Raw genomic sequence first — 17,032 nt, 5'->3', positions numbered from 1 at the left:
TCTCAGCTATGCATCATATATTGTTTTGTGATATTTTATTCAGTACTCTTGGTGTTTTTAGTCTGGTTGGGGTGAGGTGAGAGGAATGACTCATGGGACAGGGAGGCTATTTCTGTCAGTTTCTATTGTTACCGTATCATGCTGTTTATAATTGTGTTTCTGTACTCTCCCAGTGGACTGAGAGTTCTTGAAAATGTCAGGGACCAGGACAAGCTTTTTCATCCCCGTTCTTATACATATAAAGTGCTAATACACATGTGTGTTGAATGAATGAATGAGTGAGTGAGTGACTCTCTAGTTCCATGGAAGAGAGCCCAGTATGATAGTTTTTAAGTAAGATAGTTCTGAAGATTATTTTTATTGACTTTAAAGGACGTGTGTTATTATGGTGCTTTGTGTAGCATAATGCCTTTAAATACAAGAAGCGCATGTGATCTATAATATTAATTTAGCAGATTTAAAGAAGGAAGTAGTATGTCCAGAGAAAAACAAGGCATTTAAGGGTGATTCAAGAAGCATTTCCTCCCATCCCTTTGTGTCCCTCACTATCCTTTTTGGGTTTTAGAATTAGGAAACCAGGCATTGATAGGGAGGAGGTGTGTGGTCTCAGGTACCAGTTCTCAAACTATATTCTACAGAGCTTAGAATTCACAGGGATCTTCTGGGGCTGAAGGGGGCCTGAGCCAGAGAGAAGTGGATACACCTTCCAGCATCCCCCCACCCCCTGATTTTGACGCAGTTGGAGACACTCTGGTTCTGCTGTCAGACTGCCCTCCCCAGATTGATCAGAATTCCTACCCCTCTCCCGACAAGCTGAGTAGACAAGTGCCTTAATATGTCTGCCTCAGGTTCTTCAATCTTAGAATGGAGATAGTCACGGTACCTGACTATGGACTTGTTGACAAGATCTCTGAGCCCCTCACATATTAAGAAAACCTGGACAACTTTTTTTTTTTTTTTAATTCCCTCTATGTAAAAATATGAATAATACCACAAATTTTGGTATATTTAAATTTTTTCTTCAACAAATTAATGGTTTGGCCACCTGCATAGTAATTATGCTATTTACAAAGTCATTACAGGCTTTAAAAAAATACATGATTTCATAGTGCAGTGTAGATAGTGTGGTAGGGAATGGAGCAGGGGGGTTAAGGTGGCAGGATCGTGCCCTCTTTTCTCTCTGTGACTGTACTGATAACTTCATTTAAAGATTAATCAGAAATCCAAATTTGAGGTCACTGAGGATTATAAGGTCGTAGTGGACACTGAGCCTAGTAATTCTCCAGTCCTGACTATCTCACATGGGGTGAGAAAGGCTCTAACTTCCCTCTCTCCTCAGTAAGTTAAGTTCCCAGAGTGGAGGGGCCCCTCATTCAGGATCCCAAATGCGGGGTGATTGTGAACCCAGAGCTGGGGCAATGCCCTGGCTGACTGACCCCCTTGCACTGTTAGGGAATGTACCCTGCCTGACTGTTACTTTCCCAAACAGGTACTCTTGGTGAAGGTAATTTATGGGTACAGGTCACTGATGGCTAGGGGCTTCTCCTCCACTGACAGGAAGGAACCATGGCTGAGAGCCATCACCACATAATATCTAGAATAACACTGCATAGCAGAAACTTGAAGCCATCAGCATGCCTACCTCCTTCCCACCCTCCCCTGGTCCCCAGTGACCATGAACAGAGAAGAAAGTGTGCCCGTTTTGTGTGACTGACCCTGGAGGTTTGAAAATGCCCTGTGTGTCTCTCTGAACTCAACTTCTAAGGATACGTATCACATCTTAGGGGCACAGACAGAAGACAATGGAGCACAGAGAGAAGGCAGCAATGCATTTCTTTCTAAGCCATTTCTAAGGCCTGGCCCTACGTAGAACTGTGATTTTTGCCAAGTCACTTCACTGCCGTGGGCCTCACTTTCTTCATCTGTAAAATGAGACTGTACCATATTAGAGGCTTAATTTGTTGTTGTTGTTTTGTTTTTGTTTTTGTTTAAAGCATCAGAGCCTTTTCCACAATATCTGATAGGTAAAACAGAGACATGGAAAATTGTTCCTGTTGAAGGAGGGTCTAGAGCCTTGTCCTCTTGTCCTCTCTCCCCCTAAAGCCTCTAATGGTCCTCTAAAAAGATACCCCCACAAAATCCGGTGGGTGCAAAAAACAGAGTGTATCTAGGGCACACCCAGATGTAACATTCTGGGACTCAGTGGCTCTGGTCAGGAAGGGCACTGGGGTAGCCATTTATTCCTTCATACTTGGCCCTTGTGACCACCGGGCTGGCCACTAGTCTCCTGATATGCTGGCTTGTGTCTGTGTAACCTCACGTATCCCTGCATCAGGATACAGGATGTGGCATGGCTGGGTGCTTCTTGCAAGAGCTTCTACATCCTGTGAACGTTGGGTCTCTACCTGCCAACTGCTGAGATGAACCAGTAATCCTTTCAGAGAGCACAGGCTTTTATCAATGAGGAGGATTCAAGACTTATTTTTTTTCCTTTCCTCCAAATAACACTCCCACTGTTCAGGCTTAAATACCAAAACCTTATGGTTTGCAGAATCAGTGCCAAGAAGTTAATCATCAGTGAAACTGCAAAGATAATAGCTCCTATTGATCAAATCGGGAGAAGAATGGTTTGCCCTCCTGCAGAGGTCAGGGAAGATAAGGGCTGGAGTTTTCTAAAACACACTTGATTTGCCTAAATTAGATAAAAGTACATAAAAGCGCTTATGTTCTTAAGAGAACTGGTGACCAATTCGGGAAAACCTCACAAAAATGAAAAGATTGGCTTAGATTAGTAAGGCATGAGAAATACAGAGTCTTTCCTAAAAGAGAGAGAATGTGTTATTTCAAACCTAGACGGTGACATAGCAGCTAACAGGAGTATGTCTGCCTAGAGGGTGGTTATTATCTGCCTTACTAGACAGAGAGGAAGGCACAGAAGATCTCAAGTGTCCACTCTGTGCTGGACAGTACGCAGGACCCCTTTGGACCATAATCTAATGTAATCCTTACCACAGTGCTGGGAGGTGGCTTTTATTGTCCCCATTTTACAGATGAGAAAATAGAGGTCCAAAGTTGTTAAGTAACTTGCTCGTGATCATAAAATTAGTATTTTAATCTAGGTGTGTGTTTCCATTAAGTATTCTACTATCTCCTAATTGGCACATACCAGTTTGCTCTTACCACAATAATTTTACACAAAGAGGTGTTGCTAGTCGGGTATTAAATGTACTTGGAAATATCTCATCCTTTTGCCATGATGAGGACGTAGAAAAGAAGCTGAATCCATCAGTGGAGAGATCCTACATGGTCAAGGCTGGTGGTTGTGTCTCTCTCTAAAGCTGCTACTGACCTTGGACTCCATGGAGCGCAAGTTGAGAAGTGCTGAATTTTTCTCATGTAAAGGTCAACCTTCCTTTTGGGGGAGGGGAAGCTTATTAACATCATTTTTTGTGACGGGGAATTACCATTACTTAACTTTTCACAGAAAATAATCAGCCTTTCTTTTAAAAAATGTGGAAGATAATATTTTTCAGGGAGGTTATTGATATTTTAAGATGTTTTATCTGTTTTTATTATCATTTTATCTGAAAAGCTGAACATGTGGTTATCTAAAGGAATAGATCTTGAGGCTGCGAACAAAATTCCTCAGAATCATCACAATCACTTAATAAGCTTGTGAATTGAAATGATCTTTTCCACAGTCCAAGAGCGGAGTAGTAATTAGTGTCCAGGGACACATGGGGAACAGTTTTACTGTTAGCAGTGCCAAGAATCTATTCATTTGTCATCGGTCCCAAATTATATTCAATCAGCAATTCAAACTCAGGTTAGAAAAACCAAGTGACATAGAGCTAACTTTCTATAAAATTCATACTGTAAAATGAAACCTATGTTTCTGGCAGTTTAACTGTGAGCAGCAGTAAGATGAAGCTATGAAAATGTTGAATGTAAATACTGTCAAGGTTGATCTTAATCCCACCTTTTGCTTCCTTGCCTGAAATGCTGCCTTGGCTGCCATGTTTCCATTCCCAAGCTCCCTGAAGTCCGGGGATTGGAGTGCTTGATGAGCCCTTTTATATCGTGAACCACAGTCGTCCATAATACTGCAAACAAGAGGCCATTATTCAAAGAGCCGAAGTGGCTGGCAACAGGATTGGGGTGAGAGTGGAGCTGTGGTTGGAGTCATTCATGGAGGGCCCCCGAGTGTAGACAATTAGATCTTCCTCGTGAAATCACCTGCACGAAATACTCATTCCTAGGACAAGTGGTTCATACCAGGCAGAAGCACTGCCTTCTACTGTGGTTTTGGGTTAAGCATTTTTCCCACTTGGGATACTTTTTTCTTTTTCATTTCATATTTTGGAATCTAATGTGCTTTCAGGTTCCTGCCATACCATCTGGCTTCAGGTCCCCTTAAAAGAATCTATGCTGTTTTTACCTCAGGACATAGGAGGGGACTGGGGCCATTTGGGTTGGGTAGGGTGTGTGTGGTTTTTCTACTTTCTTTCCCAGCTGCTCTTGGACAGGGAAAGAGGAAAACCTAGAAGGTCTGCACAAACCAAACAACCCTTTTGTCTCTGCTGTGTGTGACAAGTTGATCAGAGACCCAGTAGACAAACTAGAAGTGGGCCTTTGCAAGGTCTCAGTGGGTAAACATCCTGTTCTTGGCAAAACTCACTGACTATGGTGTGTGGCATCTATGGCCAAGTGGCAGCCAAGCCCCTCAGTAAATAAGGAAGTGGTAGAAAGTGTGCTTATCTAGGTAAAAAGGTGAAGCCAGAGAGGTAAGATGAAAAACAAATCAGGTTTCACAGACTTGAGTACCAAGTAGCATGAGCTACTAGAGCTGTGTGGGCAATTAGACAGACCTGGATTTGAATCCCAATTCTTCCACTCACTAAAAAGCTCACCTTGCATTTCAGAACCATTTTTAGCGGCTACCTAGAGTACTGTGTTGAAAAGACTCTAAGGCAGATCCCAGGTTTAATAGGGCAAAAAGGGCTGTAATTGATAATGATGTCTGTACCAGATTGAAGGAAAGAGAATTGACAGCATGGGTGCCATATATCTTTTTTTTTTTTTTTTTAAGATTTTATTTATTTATTTTGAGACAGAGAGAACACGAGCTGGGCAAGGGGCAGAGGGAGAGGGATAAGCAGACTCCCCGCTAAACGCTGAGCCCAACATGGGGCTGGATCCCAGGACCCTGAGATCATGACCTGAGCCAAAGTTCTGAGCCACCCAGGTGCCCTATATCTAATATCATAGGCTCTGAGTTCTCTGAGATCCTGCTCAGAACTAAAGTTCTATAATACAGTGTGTGTGTGTGTGTGTGTGTGTGTGTGTGTGTGTAGATATGGCCTAAGGGGAGGTTAGTGAAACCCTATTAAAATGTGCTAGTAGATGGTGTCGTGGCTTAAAATTTCAAAAACAACAACAAAAACATCATTTGTGTATTACAGTCTATTACTGAAGAGTTTTTAAATCTTCATAGTGTATTGTGCCCTTTAGATTGTTGATTTGCTTATTTGCTTTAATTTATGGTGGTTTTTTTAAGATTTTATTTATTTAAGAGAGAAAGAGAGAGAGAGCACGAGTAGGGGGAGGGGCAGAGGGAGAAAAAGAAGCAGACTCCCCATTGAGCAGGGAGCCCAGTGTGGGGCTCCATCCCAGAATCCTGGAATCATGACCTGAGCAAAAGGCAGATGCTTAACTGACCCAGGTGGCCCCAAATTTATGGTGGTTTTGAAAATTGCCTTTTAAGTTTAGTTACCTCAATTGACTCTTGTATTCAAATGCTTAGCTTTCATTTGTCTTGACTATAAGTTTCAATGTAGAGACATAGATTTCTCTATTAATAGAAATCCTATCAATTCATGAATACAACAAATAAAATCAGCAAGAGCAATGTGGCTCTCATTTTCCATGGAAAGACTATTGAATATATTAGTCTAGGAGTGGTCTTCTAATAAGAAAAAGAAAAGTTTATGTTTGATAATGTTTGGTCATTTCTGCAGGCTTGGTTTTTTTGTTCATGAAATATCTGTATTTTAATTTTCAAGCCCGCGTTTTAAAGAAGACAGCCTTGCAAGCTGGTCTGCAGATTGTTCATCTCGATAGCCTCTGTCATGCAGGTGCCTCTGCTGGGCGAGCAGAGCCCCAGTCCAGCTTAATAAGCTCTGGGATTGCCCTGGTCTCTCTCAGGAGGCAGGGCCTTTGGAAATCTCCTGTAATGCTTCTAACAGCCCATAAGTTACTTATATATTTAATATCACCCTTGTCTTTCTCCCCTCCCTTCTTTTTCTTTCCAGAAACAGAGTTGTCAGTCACTGCTGAGTTAGTGCCTACCTCATCGTGGAACATTTCAAGTGAACTCGACAAAGGTACACAATGGTGATGCATAGGAGGTGGTGGGGGGAGGTGGACAAGGGGAGGAGGAGGTAGAGGGGAGGAGGCGTGAAACTCCATTTTTAATCCTGGCACGGCCTTCTTTGAAATCAACTGCTTCTTAGATCCTTGGGGGCGGGGGGGGGGGGGGTTGCAAAATAAATCCCTTGCTTACTTTGTGATTATTTAACATTTAATTACTTGGAATTCTATTATTTCTGGAGAGGTTTTTTCCCCCCTCTTTCCTTTCCCTTCTTCCTCTAAAATGTTCCATATGGTAAAAATGCTTCAAGATGTGAAATAGGGTTGTTTCTGACCTTCCTGACATTGCATCTAGTGGATCTTATTTAGGGGATTTGATTCTGCCCGAGCCAGGATTGATCAGAGCTGTTTGCTGGGTGACCTTTTACAGTGAGTATTTGATGTGCTTGCAGGGTTCAGAGCAGAGTATTTGGAATGTTTGTAATTGCCTGTGCGTACAGATGGCGGCTTCCCGTGTGCACGTGGGGAACAGGTTCCTGCTATGAAGTTGTTGTAGCATTAATTAAGCTCCGCCATATGCTAAGCACCGGCTACTCCAGAGATCCTGTGTCCTGGAATGGTAAATTGGGACACATCCAGAGCCCCTGCGGGCTGGCTCATCCTACCCTTCCAGGCTTGTTTCCCTCTACTCCCCATTAGGTCCCTTTATGCATCTCCAGCGAAATTTCTATTTCTTCTTATATACCCTGTGCTTTTCTTCCTCCCTGCTTTTGCCTAAGCTATTCTTTCCACCTGAATCACCCCTTTTTTCCTTGCCAGTAACCATTCTCTCCCTTCTGCTTGTCACAAATTACTTATCCTTCAAGACCAAGAACAAATTCTGTATTAGCCACAGTCTTATCTAATCCCTCGGCAGGACGGGGCCTTTCCTTCTTTGGAACTTCCATAGCCCTTTCCCCTCTTCTTCTCTTAGCATTTTCTGTGTTATATCATGGTGATTTATATACCTGTCTGTCTAATTCTGAAGCCTGAAAGTTCCTTGTAAGTAGGATTTCTATTTTGTTCTTGTTCTTTGTCTTTGTCTCCATCACAAAATCTAGGACAGACTCTTGTTCATAGGAAATCCTCAATAAATATGTGTGGAATAATGAGTCACAACTTATCTCAGGCCGTACACGTGGATGGACACATCTGTATATATACGTGCAAATACATTCAACAAAGTTACTGAGTTTCTGCTTTAGTTCACGTGTGATTCTAGGTTCTGGGATTGTAGTGATTCAAGCTCAGAAATCATTGTCCTTTATGTCAGATGCCTTTTATAATCAGCTCTCTTTGTCAGCTCATGTGTTCACTGAGCTGTATTTTCTCCCTGAAGAGAAAACCTTATAAAACAGTAATAGGCAAGGTTATGTTGATGCTTATACTTTATTAGGCATTTTAGCGTGGTGGGATGATGTGAGATATCCTTTCACCTTAAATAAAAGGAAGTTTAGAATAATTTTCTCTTGTCAACATTATTTTGGACATTCTTTTTCTAGTTCAGGATGAAAACAGGGACTGTATGTTATTTCTCTCCATGTCCAGCACCAGGCACAATGCCTAGGAGGCAGTAGATTTACAACAAATATTTATGAATTCTTTTTGATGTGAAAGAAGACATCAAGCACACTAAATGTCCACTCAGTGCCCACTCTGTGACAAGCACTTTGCTAGGTGTTTTCAAGAATGTGAACGTAATTGGCAAGCTCCTTATGGCACCAAGAGCAAAAATGATATCATTGTACACTGCATATTGCTGATCAGGTTCCAGTTATGGCTATAAAAGGACATCAGATACATGCTAAAAAGGCAGCAGAACCCCCAGTTAAGAGCCGAGGCTGCCAGACGTTGAATTTCTACCAGACCAGCACTGTAATTAGCAGTGGGTGCCCTTCAAGAAAGTAGTATCGATAGCTGTGAACCTACTTGCTCAAAAGCTGGACTAAGACTGGCTCCAAACTTTCTGTTTGTTCAGCATGGCCTTTCAGAGGATGTGGATGGCTTTCCAGAGATTCTTGGTGTCATATTTCTCTAGAAGAAAATTAGTATATGGCCTTTCATTCCCATTTAGAATGAGAAAGAAAGCTGATTAATTCATTGATTAATTCAATGAATAAATTAAATCATTCATTGATTAAATCTTTTTTGCTTCCTACTCTGGTCTGGGCACTGTCTGAAAAATTAGTATTGAAAGATGAATTAGACAAAGGTCTCCCTGAACATAGAGCCAGGTGGGAAAGACTGATACCTAAATGTATAATCAAAGCCTTCTGGTCATTTTGGTCAATTGGGCTGTCAAGGGACATTCCCCCCTAATTACACAGAGATGCTGGTGGAAGGATACAATGAAAAAAATTCACTGACAGGCTGGCACCACAAAAAGGAGAAATCTCCAGGTACCAGAAGAACAAGCTCCATGATAGAGCAATGATCAGCAAAAAGGAATTAAATAAAGGGTTTTATAAAAATATGGGAGATGTGTATGGTTCTCGGGGGCTAGAGTTTCAGTATCCCATGGGGATGAGAATTGAGGTCATAGGAAACAAACTTGCTGCTTAGGCTGTGAGGAATGACTGGACCGAGCATGAAAGAAGGACGATTCTACTGAGGATGTGGTGTGGAAGTCTGTGAACCACCCTGGGCTGTTGGGGTCACCCAGGGGAAATACAAGCCCCAATCTGTGTTATGTGGGGCTTGGGGGTTGGAGTTCTTATGTCGTACACAAGCTACAAACCAAGAAGAGAATGTAAAAACTTGGTCTGGAATTGATTAAACTCCGAGACCCTCACAGGGGACAACCTAAAACCAGCTCACAAAATGTCTCAATATCCCAGTGCCTGTGGCGCTCCCACCAAAAACAAAATTTTAAAAATCAGAACCACTAAATAACAACAGCAGATCCCTACTGATGTTAAGTTCGCTTTTAAAAATTATAGTACTTGCAGGAGAGGAATAAAAGAAGCCTACCCTTGGCAAGAGTCAGTAGACAAAACACACAGAGAAGCTCATACCTTAAAACTAAAGACAATAGGTCGATTTGAGAGAGAATATATGTTTAAAATATTTCATGGGAAGAATAAATAAATAAAATGTCTCATGGTGAAGAGGAAATAGAAACCATAGGGCAAGCACAGGATAATATGATAAAAAGAAAAGGAGATTTTAAAAGAACCAAGTAGAGGGCGCCTGGGTGGCTCAGTTGGTTAAGCGACTGCCTTCGGCTCAGGTCATGATCCTGGAGTCCTGGGATCGAGTCCCACATCGGGCTCCCGGCTCAGCGGGGAGCCTGCTTCTCCCACTGACCCTCTCCCCCTCATGCTGTTTCTCTCTCGCTCGCTCTCTAATAAATAAATAAATAAAATCTTTAAAAAAAAAAAAAAAGAACCAAGTAGAAATTCTAGAACTGAAAAACAGAGTTACAGAAATTAAAAGCTCATTCAAATGGGTCAAACAGTGGATGCATTCAGCTGACGAGAGAAATGGTGAACTGGAAGATAGATTTGAGATAACATGGTGGTTAAGAGAATGAACTCTGGGGCCCAGGTGACTAAGTTTGAATCCTGTGTCTACTACCTAAATTCTGTGTGACTTTGAGCAAGCCACCCTACCTATCTGTGCTTTGGTCTCCTCACTTGTAAGATGAGATAACAAAAGTAATTACCTCATCTGGTTGTTGTGAAAATTGACCCGGCTAGCAAATCTGATAAACTAATTGGAGAGTAAGAAGTAACAGCTGTTCTTGGTTAATATGATTATTACTTTGGGCTTTACAGTAAAACAAAAGTCATGGGTACTTTGGCAGGCGTGTAGGGAAAGCATATTTTGGAGATTTTAGATCCGATTCAGTCAGCCCATGTCCACAGCTTTTCCACTCTGGATGAATGTTGCACACATGAACGTTCACCCACATCAGCACCACACTTCTTAGCTTGATAAGCAAGGTTCTCCGTGGTCTTACCCGTGCTGACTCCTCTCACATCATCCCTACCCCCGTACTTTTTACTTCATTTGTTTCAACAACCTGCCTCTAATTCCCTAAATGTATCACTCTACTTCTAGTCTCTGCGCCTTTGTTCATGTAGTTTCTTCTGACTGGATTGCCTTTAATAAACCTCATTCTCCTTCTGGCTAACTCCTTCTTTACTTAAGTCCCGCCTTAAGCATTCCCTCAGTGCTCCTAACGGGCATAGTGCTGAATAAGATAGGCAGCATCACTGCTTTGCTGGACCTTGCATTCTAAAGAGAGAGAGAGGGAGAGACAATGAATGAATCCTTTTATCAATCCCATTGACCATCAGCAGTGCCTCCAAATACTTCATATGTGGGGCACCATATCACCCCATGTCTACCCCGATCAGAGTCCTTACCATGCTATACTGAAATTAATCTATTTTTTGCCTGCCCTTTTAAAGCCAGGGGCTCTTTCATGCTCTTATTGTCCAACACAGTGTCTGGTATGTAGTAGGAAACAAGGTGCTGAATTGTTTGGGTTCCTATCGCAGCTATGCCGATTCATAGCTGCTGCAAGTGAATACCTACTATGTGCAAGGCACTGGCTACGCATGTTGCATGCATCATTCGAATTCATACCACATTGTATGGGAGAACAGACAGGCCACTGAGGCTCATCAGGCTTGAAGGAGTTGGCTGAAGGGCAGCAGTAGTGAGGGGCAGTGCCAGGATCCCCACCAAGGCTTCCAGGCCAAGTCTCGGATCCACGTTCAAAGTGGCAGCTGATTACACTCCTTCCTATGCATTCCTATCCCCTACTCCTGTGGGCCATGCTCCCTCACATGCAGGAGCAGTGAAATAAGCCCCATCCGTTGGTGTTCTTTAGTGCCTTTCTCTTCCCCCAGCTGCTCCGTTCCACCCATCAACCCCACCCTGGTCCCCCAGCTTCACTCAGGTCCTGTTTTTCTGTTAAATGAGTCCAGTCAGTGGCATTAAACAGTTACCTGTTTATCCTTTCCAACAGGAAATGAAATTGAACAGAGACAAGCCCACCCGGGAAGAGCCGTTGAAAGCTACTATTGATGGGGCATGGGGGTAATTTCTGAAACAAATGCTTCAGAACCAAGTACCTTCTAAAATAAATGGATCTACAGGGGCCCAACCTCAGCTTCCCCATGGGGGTTTTGGGATGGGGTGTGATGAGGGCCTCTTTCCCCTTCTTCCATTTTCAGTCACATGAGGTCTCAGAGGTTCTCTGTAGAAAGCCAAATGTTTCTTTTGGAGAAAGGACTGGAAATTGCACCCGTAGGTAGCAGAAAGGGAGGGAGCCTCCTACTTAAAAAAATACCGAGGCTTGCTTCCAACTTCAAATAATTCTCTGTGCTGACAGACTAGATTTGGGGGTATTTTTTGTCCTGCCTTGGTTTTTTAAATGGAGACCTGGCTTTTTCTACTAGCTTAGAGCTTTACACATATGGTTCTTAATGAGTGTGAGCTCTGGAGTTACTATGACTCTGAACTTCCTTTTACTCACCTCTGGAGTGGGGACATTTGAATCTATCACCTAAGACTTTTCCTGGCCAACAAACACATCTCTGGGTCACACTTGCGTGTTGTGCCAAGGACATCTGATTGCATGGTCATAATAGACAGATAGTTACATGCTGGCCTCAGTCCCTTAGCCCACCTCTTCCCTGAGAGCTTGACTGTCAAGAACTGTGACCAGGTTCTCTGCTTCAGGAGGGGTTGCTTCCTCTTATCCACTTTCTCTGTTACTTGGTTTGTCCTTGGCACTTAAGGAGTCGATTTAAATGATACTGACTTGCCTGTAGCTTGGAGCTTAGTTCACACTTAGCCCAAATGAGGTTAGCTGGATCCTTGTATTCCTGATTGTATGGATTTGGAGCAGTGGCAGTGGGTGAAGGAGCAACATAAGGACTTGGTACTTGGCAGGAGTCTTGGTACTTGGCAGGCTAAAGAACAGCCTTCCTAGGACTGGGGTCTTTGAGAGCTTATCCATTCAGTGTCCCATCTTCAAAACTGGTAGCTGGTTGGAAGAATTCCTGGTGGAATTCCTGGGGTAGCCCTGTGATGTTTAAGACAGCCCCAATTCGGGTGTTGGCCTTGTTGGGAAGGAAGACTTTCCTCTGCCCTTTGAGGTCCTTCTAGCTCAACTTAGAATCAAATTGACATGAGACAGAATAACAGGAGAAAATCAAATTTAATAGGCATACATGTGGGGAATCCACACAGACATGAGATTCCAAAAACAATGAGGCAATATGAAGTTTATCTGAGCTAAGGAGAGAGGTAGGACCCAAGAATACAAAGGGGAGGAAGGCCATTATGCAGGAAGGTGAAAGGAGATGTTTGGAAAAAGAAGGTTGCCCTATTATGCAGATAACTTTCTTAGGTAAAGGGGAATTTCTGTTCCTAGCTCTCTGCCAGTTGCAGGCTCTCCTTTCCAATGTAAATTTAGGCAGTTGAGAATCAGGAAAAGAGGTTTTCCTGTTTCTGCTGAGTTTTGATTACCTTTAACTCAAAATAACTCTCGTGCCAGAGTCGCCCATCCTGGGGCAGCCTGCCCTTGTCCCCTACAGCCTCAAGCAACATCTTGCTCATACTGGTAGTAGCATTTTCTTCAAAGGACAGATACCATCTTGCCGCTATCAACAACAGAAGCACTTGGAGCCTCAGTAGCCTCATATGGAAAATGGGAGAAGGGACATCGACTCCAAAGGGTCCCTATAAGAGTGAAATCAAGTATGAAGCCCCATCCCAGTCTCCAGTACAGATGGGTACTTGCTTCTGGTAGTTCTTATGCTTCCCATTCTTCCTTCTTATTCTCCTAGGGGAGGGAAGTATGATTTGGGAAAGAGCACTTGACAAGCAGCGTAGATTCTAGTCCCAACTCAACTCCACCACCAGGTCAGTGATTTGTCAGTTAAGTTCTGGGCCTCAGTGTTCTCATCTGTAAAGAGGGAGCTAGCAGTCCTTGTTCTGGCTGCCTTCCTCATTAGGAGGCTCCAATGTTGCATGGTCTAGTGTCGTAGCCACCAGACACCTGTGGCTAAGGAACACTTGCAGTGGGGCCAGTCCGAAGTGAGATGTAGTGTAACTGTAAAACGCTGCTGGATTTCAAAGTTTTGATATGATAAAAGAACTTAAAATATCTCATTAATAATTTTCATATTGGCTACATGTTGAAATGATAACTTTTCATGTATGAATTAAGTGAAATATATCATAAAATTGATTTTACCTAATCCTTTATAATGTTGCTACTAGCCAATCCAAAATTACACATGTTGCTTGCATGTGTGTCTTCTGTTCTATTTCTCTTCAAAGGTGCTGCTGTAATAAACAACAGCTAGAATCTGAGGGACATCTCCGAACCTGTGTTTCCTCCTCAGAGCATGAGACTATGTTCTCGTGCCCATTTCGGCTTTAAAATTCTAAAACCTACTTTTTATGAAAAGAAATTTTTCTAAAATGGATTCTGTGTCTGTATATAATGCTTTGAAATATCTAAGTGTAAGGGATTATCATTACTGATGATAATCTGATCATTAACTCTCAAAAAAGGCAATATTTTGAGTAATGTGGTTTTTGTGGAGAAAAATCTGCAGGTTAGAAATCTGAAGCACAGTGGCTCAGTTGGGTAAGCGTCTCCCTCTCGGCTCGGGTCATGATCCCAGGGTCCTGGGATCGGGTCCCGCATCAGGCTCCCTGCTTGGCTGGGAATCTGCTTCTCCTTCTTCCTTTTCTCCTCCCTCCTGCTCACTCTCTCTCCTGCTCTCCCTCTCTCAAGTCAATAGATAAAATCTTAAAAAAAAAAAGAAAGAAAAGAAATCTGAAGCACAAGGGGTTATAATTTGGTAACGGTGACATAAAGGACAGTGGCAGAATCACAGAGCCATGCAGGAAAATCACAGCTTTGGGGCAATAGTTGGTGCACATTCAAACAGGGTCCTATGATCCAGCATCGCCTCTCTCTCAAACCCCACCTTGCACTGGACTCCCGGGCTGGCTCTGCACCAGATGTACTCTCTTCCTTGAGGTTCCTCCAGCAAGCCAAGCTCTTTTCCTGACCACGGGCATTTGATTAGCTGCTCCTTCTACCCAGAATCCTCTTCCCCTTTTCAGATATTGCCATGATTGTCACTGTCATCCACACAGATTAAGTTTTTCCTGACCATCCAAAGTTAGTCTCCACTGTTAGTTTCCTTTTCCTTTAGCAATTAAAAAAAAAAAAAATCTAGTCTAGGGGTGCCTGGGTGGCTCAGTCGGTTGAGCATCTGCCTTCGGCTCAGGTCATGATCCCGGGGTCCTGGGATCGAGCCCTGCATTGAGCTCCCTGCTCAGTGGGGAGTCTGCTTCTCCCTCTCCCTCTGCTGCTCCCCCTGCTTGTGCGCTCTTTCTGTCAAATAAATAAATTTTTTAAAAAATCTAGTCTCATCCTAGAAACAGTGAGAAGAATACCTTCTTGATAAGAAAGCAGGGGAGCTTCTTTCCAGCTCTGCTGTGTCTACTTAATCCCTTGCTAATTGACAAGTCCTCGGTCCGTTGGCCTAGAACCCAGCATGGAAGCACGTGATGTGGAAATCAGTTCCCCTTCAACCAAGCCGGGCTCTCTAGGACTCTTTGCTTGGTAAGTCTATGCATTTTAGGGAAGGAACCTCCAAGATGACGCCTATGGAATTCTGTCATAAAGTGCAGGAAAATGCCTAGACGGACAATCTTGCTTCTTCAAAACCTACTCAGAGGGGAGGGGCTTGCCAGTGGGCACCACCACAGAAGCAGAGGGTCAGCCTCAGTGGTCTTTTCAGCTCCAGCTTTTGACACCAGTCCCTCCCATCAGCCCTCCTGTCTCCTCCTCCATGGGCTGCTGTCAGCTTCGAGGGATGCAGCCCTAGGGTGTTCCACAAAAGGCCAACTTGGCTGTGTGAGGAGCACAGAGCTCCCTGCTCCCAGCAACCACCGCCCAGTCGAGACAGAGGAGCAATCAGACAAGCTTGGAAATGTTTATGCTCCTGTTTTTACCATTTAGAATCAGGATAGAGATTTATCTACCTCCTATCATGGGTCTCAGATTCCTTACTCCCTTGGTACCATTTTCGGTAGTTGCTGGCTAAGACCAGGCCCAATCTTGGAGGCATAAATAATCAGGAGGCAGCAGAGAGTTTCTTGATTTGCTCAGGCCATCCTTTTCCTTTCCTGCATGTATTTTAGTTTGGATTTAAACCTGCCTGCTGACGGAACCTCCTGTTCACCCACTTTAGAAATGACTTTGGCCTCAAGGTGCTTCTAGAACTTTGTGGACTGCGGTCCTGCTCATAGAGATCATAGGCCTTTCTAGTCCTGGGCCTGTGGCTTTGGTCAAGCTTTGCTTAAGCTTTGCTCAAAGACTCACAGGGACTTTTGGACTTAGAGGTCTTTTGGCTAAGGGCAGAAGAGATCATACAAAGTGCTTTGGCATCTGGCTTCTGCCTCAACTCCCACTGATCCGGCCCCTCTGCTCCTGCTTGCTTTGCTCTAGAACCAAACTACTCATTGTTTCCCACCTTATTTCAGGCCTCTGTGTAAACTTTGGTGTTTGCTATGATGAGACTACCCATCTCAACCTTTTGTTGTCCTATAGACCCAGTTCAGACCTCACCTCTTCAAAGAAGTCTTTCCTGACACCATAGGTAACCATGCCTTACTCTGTGGGGGAAGTGGGAAAGTGGATGAGTCTCCCCACACTCCTAGGTGATGCTTATTTTCATGTATGTTTTTCCTCTCCTTCACTTTCCTCTTCCTCATGCAAGAAATATTCATTAAGCATCTTCTTCATGTCAAGCAAAGCCCTTAGGGATCTTCTCTTCTAGCAGGAGGGCCAGCCAAGAGGAGCATTGTGAAGAGTGAGAGCAGCAGAACAGCTTGCCAGGAATCTTGAGATCAGGAGTTATGTCTTATTTATGTATCCATGTAGCTCCGACTCTGGTACAGGCATTTAAATAAATAGAAAAATAAACAAGTGAGTGGTGGGAATCAGAATGTCAAAGTGAAAAGGTACATTAGAGTAGTTGTCTGCAAACTTTGGTGGGCATCAGAATCACCTGGGGAGACCCAGGTTCACTGAAGCAGAGTGGACCCTAAGCCTCTGTATTTTTACCAGCTTTCTGGTAGGAAAACCCCCGATAGAGCCGTACCTCTTAACCTCAGCTGTAATTGTAATCATTTGGGGAGTTTTAACAATTCCTCATGCCAGGGTCTATCCCTCACCCCCATTCTGATTTTGTTGTTCTCTACGGTCTGTAATTGAAGGGTTTAAAAGTTTTCCAGGTGATTCCAATCTGCAACAAAGTTTGAGAACCACTGTTTTCAGGTTCTTCCAGGCTAATCCGCACTGTACTCAGCAAATTCCATAATATTCTCTAACAAGTGATTTAGCCAGGTACAGAAGTTTGGGGCTTTCTCCATTTCTGTCCTTAATTTTCTGAGGTAGTATAGAGAAGAACTGGGTTTGTAGGGAGAAGTCCTTGGTGTATATGTAAGCCTTGTGGCTTACTCGGGTTCTCAAAAATTGAGCTTTAGTTTAGTGGGTTTTTTTCTTCTTTTTTTCATCTGTTAAATGGAGAGAATACCAGTCTTCTATGGTTGTTGTGGGCACAGAATGTGATGACAT

The 17,032-nt window shown here is 43.3% G+C and overlaps 1 protein-coding gene across 2 annotated transcripts in view; it reads left to right on the top strand.

Annotated features, from left to right (window-relative positions):
• The window catches only part of ROR1 (receptor tyrosine kinase like orphan receptor 1), a 387,985-nt gene that overhangs the window by 208,620 nt on the left and 162,333 nt on the right, over positions 1–17,032 (top strand). For both annotated transcript variants that reach the window (XM_078073012.1, XM_036070447.2), the window contains exon 2: positions 6,312–6,383. In XM_078073012.1, coding sequence (XP_077929138.1) covers positions 6,312–6,383 — 72 coding nt within the window. The remainder of the gene's footprint in view (positions 1–6,311; positions 6,384–17,032) is intronic.

This window comes from Halichoerus grypus, chromosome 5 (assembly GCF_964656455.1).
Source record: "Halichoerus grypus chromosome 5, mHalGry1.hap1.1, whole genome shotgun sequence".
NCBI lineage: Eukaryota > Metazoa > Chordata > Mammalia > Carnivora > Phocidae > Halichoerus > Halichoerus grypus.
Note: the sequence above shows the minus strand (reverse complement) of the source record. Positions and strands in the feature narration are given on the sequence as shown.